General features: G+C 26.1%; 1 protein-coding gene across 1 annotated transcript in view; it reads right to left on the minus strand.

Annotated features, from left to right (window-relative positions):
- Positions 1-1,628, minus strand: part of LOC107017020 (protein DETOXIFICATION 27-like) — a 12,556-nt gene extending 10,928 nt beyond the window's left edge. Inside the window, exons 1-2 of the mRNA XM_015217309.1 lie at positions 1,277-1,628; positions 5-264 (exon numbers count right to left, since the gene is read on the minus strand). Of these exons, the coding sequence (XP_015072795.1) occupies positions 5-264; positions 1,277-1,591 (575 nt within the window). The 5' untranslated portion in view covers positions 1,592-1,628. The remainder of the gene's footprint in view (positions 1-4; positions 265-1,276) is intronic.
- Between the last annotated feature and the right edge of the window lie 10,094 nt (positions 1,629-11,722).

Consider the following 11,722-nt stretch of genomic DNA (forward strand, 5'->3'; position numbering starts at 1 on the left):
AAACCTCTGTATCGTAAATTGAAAAGCAAAGCTGAATTGCAGTGGAATAAACCACAACGCAACCACCCCTGAAAGCTCTGCGACGTCGTTTGGTTGACCTAGTGCTTTTAAAATAGGGGTAGCGAATAGGTACATGGGAAGGAGAAGGATACAACAGATTGTGATAACGATCCATGATCTCTGCATGTATATTCCTAACATATGATGTTTTTTCGCTCCATAAGCTTGTCCGCATAACGTTTCTAATGCACTCGCCATTCCTAACTACATTATTTAAAAAAAAAGATATATTATTAAAGGTGAGATTTTGACATGCATTATGTACGGTAGATTAGATGATAAAAATTATATATTATTGAAATAATTAGTTAGTTTATGAAATTCATATATATATAAAGAGAGATTTACGATATGTCTTTTTTGAGATGCTTATGAGTTTTCATTGTGTCAAACCTTGCAAATAATCACATGAAATAAGTTAAGCTTTGTTCTAAAGAAAAAAATAATCATGGAATTAAATTTATGAGTAATTTAATTTATTGATTAGTAGATGTAATATTGATACGAGAATTACATAGGTATTTAATAAAAAATTTAAAATATAAATAGAGGAGTGCAATAATAATTAATTATATAATCTCTTTTCTCTACTATGTTAATATTTAACTAAAAATTCAGAATCTTAATTTCTAAAAGAAGAGGAGAGGAGAAGACGTGTTTTTAGTTCTAGATTTGGACTATTAAATTAGTAGATCTCTTAACCTAGAAAATTAATAAGTGTTTTATATCCAGCCATGCGTTGAGAGAGTTTGTCTGTGAACTTGGAATCACTATCGAAGACTCAAGTACTGATGTCAAACTTGCTCAAGATATATGCTCACATTTCAAAGAGAGAGTTTTTTAATGTAATTTTAATAAATTTATTTGTTCTAGCATAATCGTATGTNGACTCAAGTACTGATGTCAAACTTGCTCAAGATATATGCTCACATTTCAAGAGAGTTTTTTAATGTAATTTCAATAAATTTATTTGTTCTAGCATAATCGTATGCATTTTAACACAAACTTATTTGTTATCTTGTATGTTTCTGGATTGCTTCCTTTGTGGCTTGTGCATTATTTTCCAACGAAAACAACTTTTTGAATCAATTTTTCTCATAATTTTCATATACAATTTTGTCCTAAATTCTTAAAGGCGCATAACTTTTTTTGATGAATGTGCAAGATAATGAAAAATATTAATAAGGAATTTGAAAGAAGTTTAGAGAATACATACAATGAGACCAAAGCTGAGACCAACAATGACAGTATTAGAAATAGAGATAGCAGCAAGTTCAACTTCACCAAGGTGACCAGCAAAACCTTGAGTAATAATGTTCATGCTGTAAGTCCCTATACGGCTGAAGATGGCTGGACCTACTATGTGCCATAATTTTTTAGTTTCGATCCATACTCTTGTCTTCACATCTTCATCATCTTCATCATCCTCATCCTCGCTTCTTTTAATTTTATTTTCTGGCAACCAGTTCGCGGAGATCACCTCCGCCAACAATAATGGTTGCCGATTTTCATCGATAACAATGCTTCCCATTTGTAACACTAGAACTATAATTAGGCACGAGAAAGAAGTGAGTACTAGATAGAGAGTTGCATGCGAGGATTTTTATAGAAGAATGAAAAGGAAAATATGATGACAGCGCAAGTTTATTCTGTTTGGCCAAATTCGTAAATTATACTCTTTTAACTTTATCTCCCTGAATTCATTAATGTAAAAAGTTATTTATACAACCAAAATTTACCTAAAGAATATTTACACGCAATTGTTCTTTTAACACTAAAATATGTAAATTTTTAATTATTTAAATATATTGTTATTTTATCGAAGCACAATATATTTCTAATATAAACAATTTAGTAATAAATTTAAATTTTGCAAGGACATTAACAATCCTCAAAGAATAACAAGGTCACACGTATCAACTAAGTGTGACACAAGTACATATAAACAATAACAATCGTAATCGTATTGATACAGACGATAATCTCTAAAATTATATGTAATGTCTATAAGTTTTTTCTTCAAATTTTCTTTTCATATCCCTTAGATTTTTTCATTAATATTATCAAATTACATTAAAAAAACTATTAAACTTGACCAAATTACTGACATTTTTATTCACATATAACTTGTAAAAAAAAACACAATAACATAAAACCAAAACGATTGAATAAATAATGGAGAAGAGATATTAATATTTTTTAAATGTTATTCTGATATTGTAATTGTAAGATACTGTTAAAGAATGACAAAAGTCTCACATCGGTGGTTAATGAGATGGGTGGACTCTTTATAAGGTTTGGGCAATCCTCCTCCTTTCGAGCTAACTTTTGGGGTGTGAGTTAGGTCTAAGACCTAATTTCACATGGTATCAGAGCAGGGCCCGTCTCACCCGATGTTGGGATCCCCTAAAATCAAAATTGCCCACGCACCAGATGCTAAGCACTGGGCGTGAAGTGGGGTGTTAAAGAATGACAAAAGTCTCACATCGATGGTTAATGAGATGGTGAACTCCTTAAAAGACTTGGACAATTCTCCTTCCTTTGAGCTAGCTTTTGGGGTTGGGGTGTGAGTTAGTTCTTAGCACACATATATTATACAACCAACAATTTATTGACATTCATCATTCAATCCAAATATTATTTATTTAACCCTCAATTTTCATTGCCTTTTCAAAAAAAATTATTCATTCTTTTTTACCTTTTAGGCTCAAGATTCTAAAGTTACCCTATTTTGTTTCTCATTTACCCACACTCACCTATACTCTCACGGGCACATTTCTTTGGCTGGCTGACCACTCCAAAATACAAACATAATTTATTAAATAACATTATATAGGTGTAGTTTACATAATTACATTATATGGATATAGTTTAATTTGTTATGTATCTTTTAATTTGCATAAAATATTTTTTTATTTTTAATTTATTTAATATTTTACTTTTTCATTGAATGGTAACAATATCGCTAAATAAGGTAACGAACATTTACACAATCCCATTATTTAAGCTAACCATTTAAAATCAAATATTTTCTCAATTTTATTTAAAAATAAGTCGTATGAAACACTTAGACATTAATGATTTTATTTGTATATATATACATTGATTATATTGTATATATTTGAGAAATTGTAAATAATTTTTTATACAATTTCGTGTGTAATTTATTATGTGTTATTAAATGTATATGTGATCATCATAATATGAAAATTGTATAATGACAATCATGTTTTTTTTTTTAAAAAAAAAGTGTGTTGTATTTGTTCTTAATTATTTTCTGTATTTTATTTGTATACAATATTTTATTATGTTTATTTTTTTATAGTATATATCTACGAATTTGTATAATATACAATAATTTGGTATATGGATTATATTTGTATATGTGCATATGTACATGTTTTTTTAAAAAATTAATGGTTAAAATGATTGTATAATATTCATTTGTCAATTGTATATATGGTAAGCTTGAAATATGTTTGTGTATTTAGTGTGTAATGTTTATATATACAATATTTTATCATGTTCATAATTTTTTGTGTATATCGACGAATTTGTATAATATACTATAATTTTATATATGTATTATACAATGATTAACAAATTTCTTTTATACAAAACTAAATATTTGTATACAAATAACAATTGTCTCATAATACTTTGTATATATTACCTTAATACACAACCCACTATATACATAACTTTAGTAATTTGTATATAAATTACACAACCTGATGTTCTTTAGATTTGTCTAGTTCTGTCCAGTTTTGATGAGATAGATCCAATCTCGTCCGAATTTATGTTTCTGACTTTTTTCTTGCTTCAACCTTCAACAATCTTAATGCCGCTAGATTTTGCGTTGTTGATGACTTTCTGAATTGTCATTGAGTCATTTTTTCTTGAATCTCTATTCAAGATATTGCTCAACTTGAATTTGTTTATGTTTTGTCATATACCCTACATTAACCCCAAAATCCTGAGATAACCCAATTGAAAACGAAGGTGGATTATCAACAATATTGACATTTAATGACATACCTCTGGTAATCCTCATATTGGAGATGAATCCTTTATTCTCATTTTGAAGAACTTTAAACAGATAAGAAAGAAAGAATTTTTTTTAAAATATAATATGAAAAAACTAAGAAACATAATACATATATAATTATGTTGATGAAGAAAAAGATTAAAAAAAATTGGATTAATGAAAGTAAGGCAACAGGTCGTGAAATTTTTCAAAATTCAAAATTCAAAATAGGAGGGGAGGAGTGATTTTAGGAGAAAGATATGGAATGAGTATAGGAGAGATAAAATTGATTTGATAAAATTATATACAAAAAGATAAAAAAATCTTTTATGATTGGAAATACAAAGAAGCGGTGGGTCCCATTAATTATGGCAAAAAAATAAAACGTTATTAAGAGTAAATAAATTAAACTATATCCTTATTTGGCTAATTATTTAGAAATATTTGCCATTCCACGTAATTTTTCCTTTAAAGTAATGGCGAAATTTGAGATTTTTTATTAGAGGTGTCTAAGATGTAATATATATAAATATTAAAAATGATTTTTGATCTATATATTTTCTATAATTATATACGTAATATAATATTGCAATAAAAAATATTCGACTGATCACACTAAACACGATAGATCACCAAAAGACATCAATAGAACATACATTCATATATAGACAACAAACATTGAGGGACACACCTTGCATCTGGACACAATATTTTTAGAGATTAACTTTGTTGCTCATTATTTCAAATCATAATAACATGATTGCCACTCACGTTTTAGGAAAGAAAAAAAAACAACACACACGCACAAGAGCAGGAAAAAAGAGAGAAAAAAAACGCAGACTGAGACAAATGAAGAATTAAGTTGGAGAATGACGTTTAATTTGTGGTTTCGAGTTTGCAATTTCTTATTATAGTCGTTTTCTCTTTGTGAATTAATCTTCACAAAAAGTAAGTCGTAATTTTCATGTATGATTTAATTTCATGATTAAATTATAAATGAAATATACCTTTGAACTATAGTAAATGGTATGTAAATATCCCTCGTCATATTTTTTGAACATCGGTGCCCCTTTCATCTAAAAACTAGAGCATATATGTCCTTCACTCTAATGGAAGACTTAATAAGGACACGTAGATACAATCTTATCCATCCATCCGATACTTAATAATGGCTGATCGGTGGATAAGAATATGACACGTGCATATATGGTAGAGTGAAGGACATTTATGCTCTAGTTTTTAGATGTCAGGGGCATCAATGTCTCAAAAGTATGACGGAGGATATCTGCATACCATTTACGATTGTTGGGGATATATTTATCCTTTTTCCTTATATAAAACTTGATTTCAATATTATAAAGTTTGCTCAAGTTATATATATACTTAACCCTAACATTATAATGTTAAAATATGTTTGAACCTTATATATCATTAAATTTGCAGTAAAATTGATATAACATATGGTTATATCTTATTTAATTGAAAGTCATTTCTATCTTAAATCTTTTACTCCTGATTTTATATGAGTTGTATGAATTACATATTAAAATAGTGAACTCTTGAATTTGAATTTGGCTCATTATTAAATTTGCATTTCTAATTTGATGCAATTTAGTTCATCGAAAAATTTGGTGCCAAAGTTAAAAGTAAAATGTTTAATTGTTCTTCGGTAATTGTACTTGATTAGCTCTATATGCTTTAAATAAGTATTAATCTTGTGGTATTAGAATTATTACTGGGATCTTTTGAAGTGTAGAAACGAGAAAGAATTATGGCTCAATTTTGTTATCATCATGTTGTTTTCATTGGGAGAACTACAAGAGTTTTGCGTATGGTCATTAACAATTCAATAGGCAAATGTCAAGATATATAGAGCTTTCATTATTAGATAAGTTTAAATTCGATTAAATTTTGTTTCGATAAGAATATGTTATGCATTTTTTACTGATATTTTTAAAAATTTAAGAATATACGAGGATCTTGATCAAAATTGCTTTAGTAATTAACTTTTGATAATTTAAATCTTGATATGTAAATAAAGATTATTAGGAGCGATATACTTAAACAAGAAGACAATTATGTCTTTAAATCAGTGTATGTCAGAATCAAGAATGTGATAATGCATTTAGATTGAGACGAATAAAAATTCANAAACAAGAAGACAATTATGTCTCTAAATCAATGTACGTCAGAATCAAGAATGTGATGATGCATTTAGATTGAGAAGAATAAAAATTCATAACAATAAAAATATGAGTAATTAGATATGAAATGTAACACATTTTATCCAAAATTAAAATACGATAATGTAAGCCGATAAAGTGATTGTGTTAAAACACTCGATTCGATGGATGTCTTATACCTTCCATTAATCAATAAAATTTCTTACTTGACCTTGTAGTTTTAATTTGCAAACCAAAATTAAAAGCCATTTTCTTTTAATTAAAAATTCAAAAAAGACGATTTCAAAACCGATACCCACTTTCACGTAATGAATCTAAATAAATAAAATAATTTCTTTTCAATACTATTACTTTAATTGAAAAAACTCAAAAATCTTTATTTTCTCTCTTCTTATCTTAATTAAAAAAAATCCTCCGTCTATCCAGGAGGTTTTGGGAAGAAGGGGTGTGATAGTGGTCACATCATTGCAATTTATCACCTTATTTTCTATCAATAAAATTTTGTCAAAATTCAGCAATAGAATTTGGTTTATAAATAAAATTTTTTAATTTTTAGTTATGATTTTGGATTTATTTTTATCTTTTTTACTAAAAATAAAAGATATTATTTTTTATTTTATTTATACAGAACTATAAAAATACTTTAAAATTAAACACTTAAAATAAATTAATTCAAACTGATTTTTAATTTAATGGATCCCAGCAAAAGGACATTACATTGTGGGGTTTGTAGATAAGATATACAAACTTAGTCTACTCGTTGCGTCTCAGTTTTAGTTTGACAAGTACTTAACTAGGCATCAAATATTTTTTCTTTTTTGTACTTTTATAATAATTCAAAATTACTATACCTAAAAGACATAATTGTTCAAATAATAAATATTCCTCATTTTCAATTTTAAGAATTTGAGTTTAAGTCACAAAAAAAAGTAAAAAGATAGGAGCTTTAGAAAAGGAATAAAAATATCTTTTTAAGCAAGAAAATACTATATTTATTAGTCTTAACATATCATTGTAATTATTATGAGAAAATATTGCTAAAAAATATTATTTTTTTCTTAAAGAAAATCAAATATAATAATATAAAATGTAAAAGGCAAAAGTGTGGGGTAAAACTTATTCACATCGCTACATGTGTTTATACCAAATTAATATATGCATATCATGTACTTAAATTTATAATTCATTTTACTTTATTAAATCATGCAGTAGCAGCAAGATTGAACAGACAAGTAGCAAAATCGATAATGGCAACTACTCAAGCAATTGGATGCCAACTTTATTTTTTTGATTAATAAACCATGAATTGATAACGAGAAATATGGCAACAGTATTTTCAATTAGGAGCAGGGTGAGTGTTTTGTATTCTATTCGTGATTTTTAAATTTTGGATATAATAATTTGGTAATTGGTAGTTAAAAGTAGATATCAAATATTGTTAAAATTTGATACGGCAATAATTGGTAAATTAAATTTTGATTTAGTATGGTATTTGATAATATTGTATTAAAGTTATAGCTGATTATATTACAAAGTTACTACCATTGCTCCAATTATTTTTATTTTTTATGTGGAGGTATGATATAATAGAAGATCAACAAGTAAAAAGACATCAAGAAATGTAAATTGATATATAAAATTATACGATGATATGTATTTGAATTGTTTATGTTTAGTAATGAACTTCCTTTATTGACTTGTACTAATGAATAATGGACTTGTTGATGAATTTTATGAAGTAAATAATTCGATATTCACAATATACCAAATATTAAGTAATACTAATGTCTTATTCTAAATTCATACTTGAATACCGTAGTTCTAAAGTTTTATTCCTGAACATTATATCAAATTACTGAATATTGAATTATAAAAAAATAAAATAAAATTGATTCGATTCGACAATTCAATTTTTGATATTTTATATACAACCCTAATTAGGGGTTCATTATTTGTTCACTACATTAAAAATAATCTTTATGGACAATTAATCACTGTAATGATTTATTTGTCACTAAATATGTACTTTTAGCGGCAATTAGCACTCCTTGTATATGTTTATAAAATTTTTAGTGATATTGGATCCAATGACAGTTAAATAATGTCATTAAAAGTTTTAACCCTCTTTTTAATATGTATATTTATTGCTGCTAAAAAGTATTTTTGTTATAGTAATTTTGAATTGGCGCTAAAAAATATTTTTGTTATAATAATTTCGATCCATACTCTTATTTTCAGATACTTATGATCATCGTCATCCCTTCTTTCAATTTTATCCTCCGGCAACCAGTTCGCGGAGGCCACCTCCGCCAACAACAACGGTTGCCGGTTTTCGTCGATAACGGTTCCCATTTGTAATACTAGAACTAAAATTAGTCACGAGAAAAGAAGTGGGTACGTACCAAATAGATAGTTGCATGGAGGATTTTATAAAAGAATGAAAAAGTATAATATGGTAACGACACAAGTTTTTAATTTTTTCTTTTATATTTTTATGAGTTCACAATAGTTGGCTAGTATTTTTATCATTATATAAATTTTCAACTTAATTAAAAAAAATTAAAATCACTCCACTAAATGTAATTCCTCTCACGAGAACTACTAATTAAAATACAATCCATCGTTAATTTATAGGTAACTTTTATTTTTATTGTTACTTAAATTTTAATGTACCTTATCGTTCAAATTTATCGTTAGATAACGATAAAAGGACTCATTTTATATAACGATTGATTTGATATGATTGTAATATTACCTTAATATTTCTCTTCTCGTTGTATTTTAGTTTTTCGTAGTAGCTCTATTTTGTACCCTACTTTTCTTGTAACTTTATCATTCAAATTACGAATTGTGACATTATGTAAGCATATACAATTTAAAGCAATATATTATCAAATAACACGTAACAACCATTCAAACAAAATAGTACAAAAGATACCTATAGCAGCAGCACACAGGGTATATACATACACAACAAACGTAGGTGGACACACCATGCATCTGGACACAATTTTGTAAAACGTTTTTGCTTTACTATTTCAAATCATATTCACATCATTATACTCACATTTTAGGGAAGAGAAAAAACAATACAAACTCACAAGAACAGAAAAAAAGAGAAGGAAAAAAAAGGGCAGAGAAACACATTACAAGAATTAGGTTGGAAATAGACGTTAACTTGTACAGTTTTGAATATGTAGTTTCTCATTGTAGTCTGTTTTTATCGGTAAATTGTTCTTCACAAAAAGTAACACTATGATTTATTTTCATGATTATATAAGACATGATTTTCAGTGCTAGTACATAGTTTGCTCACAATTTAATTATGTATGCTTCATTTTAATATTGTAATTAATATTTAAATATGCTTCAATTTTTTATATCGTCAAATTTATAATAAAATTAATATAACATGTGATTATTTCTTACACGTTTAAACATTAATTTTTATGTTAAGATAATGTAAGTTAATAAAGTAATTGTGCTAAAATCATTGGACTCAAAAGGTGATTTATACCTTCCCTTCGTCAATAAAATTTTTTGCCTGATCTTTTTTATATTTAATCGACCAAAATAAAAACATTATTTTCTTTAGATTAATTATTAAAAAAATAATTTGAAACATCAAAACTTAATTTCAAATAACAATTCTAAATTAATAAAATAATTTCTTTCCTATAACGTCAGTTTAGTTGAATTCGGATTTCTTCTTCTTTTTTTAAGATATTATTTTATCTTCTTAAAAAAAGTTCTACTTCATTTCACGTAAAAAATAATAAATAAAATATTCTACCTCACCAAGGAAGCAAAAAGGTAAGAGTATTAATGAGTGACAAAAGAATAATCAAAAGCAAGAAATTACTGTATTTAATAGTGTTAATTAATATGTCATTGCCATTATTATTAAAAAATATCGTTAAGAAAATGTTCTAAAGAAAATTAAAATTCACGTATAATAATGTAAACAGTTTGAAAGGCAAAACGCAAAAGCGTAGTATATACACAAAGATAGAACGGGGAAGTAGCAAAATAAAAAATGGCTACTACTCAAACAATTGGATGGAAACTTTGTTTTGATTTGTAATCATAACTTGATAACAAGATATACGACAAACATCAGTAATTAGGGGTTGATGATTTTGTTTGGATTGATTTTTATCTATCTAATAATAATAAAATTAATTAACACATAAACGCGCGTATAAAATTATATTTTGTAAATATTATTTGATTAATTGGTTTTCTCTAACTATTTTCAATTATGTTTTCTTTAAAATTAAAATTTAATTTATTTTATCAATTTTTAATATTAAAACTCAAACCTAAAAAATATTGAAGTTTCCCTTATTTGATTTAATTAATTAATTTATTTATTTCCCCTGAATAGTCCTAAATATTAGAAAATTTGGAGGAATGATGTTAGAGATTAGTAACAACGCAGTCCGAAGAATAAGATTTATAGATAAAAAAAAAAGTAATATCAAACGATTATTACAATAAATCATAAATATAATGCATCAAAATATATTATGAAATTTAAACGACACATTTACCGTCATTAAAAATATCTATAAATTAATCTTATTTTCATCATTATCGTTATTCCATAATTTTATGTTCTAATTTAGATGTTTGTACTATCCGGCTTGTCTCCATACATGCACAATTTATTTCTTACGTAGAAAAAAAAAATGAATTTCTTGAGTGGGAGAATGAGGGGAAAAATAGGGGTATCACTGTATCAGTACCAAAATATTGGTGGAAATTTTATGGAAAGTATTTCATCATAAACACTGGTAAAAATATAAGTTGTTTAAAGTATGTTAAAGGTATTATCTTCTTTAAAAATATCTCATCTAATATAAATATATCTATTAAATTTAATAAATTTTTTTGTAGAAAATTAGGAGTCAGAAAGTAATAAAAATTTAAAATAATAAAACTCAATATACTAGAATATAGAACAATATAAAAAGAGAATTTTCTCTCTTTCTCTCATCTCACAAAAGAAGAAGACTAATAAATACAACAAAAAATGTAATTTTGGTACTCAAGTTACTGTATGCTTGTGATTCTAGTTATTGTGTTATATGCGTTATTACTTTAACATATTTGACCTTTATTTAATTAAAATGTGTTATTTTAAAAATTAAGTATTCTCTTTTACATATAATTGAGTGTTTATTAGGCTTTTAATATTAGCTTGTTTGGATTAACTATTTGAAAGTTGATAAAATTTATTTTTTAAGTTATTATTTTTTTAATTTTTTAAAGTATATGACAAAGTTAAAATAGCTTAAAATAATTTTAAAATGATTTAAGAAGGCTAAAAGTTAAAAGTAAATACTCACCTACTTTTATTTTTTAACTTAAAAATTATTTAGGTTTGACTTTTTAAAAGCTACTTTTTAAAGTTAAGTCAGACAACTCTTACACAGACATGTAACTTCAA

This window comes from Solanum pennellii, chromosome 4, assembly GCF_001406875.1.
Source record: "Solanum pennellii chromosome 4, SPENNV200".
NCBI lineage: Eukaryota > Viridiplantae > Streptophyta > Magnoliopsida > Solanales > Solanaceae > Solanum > Solanum pennellii.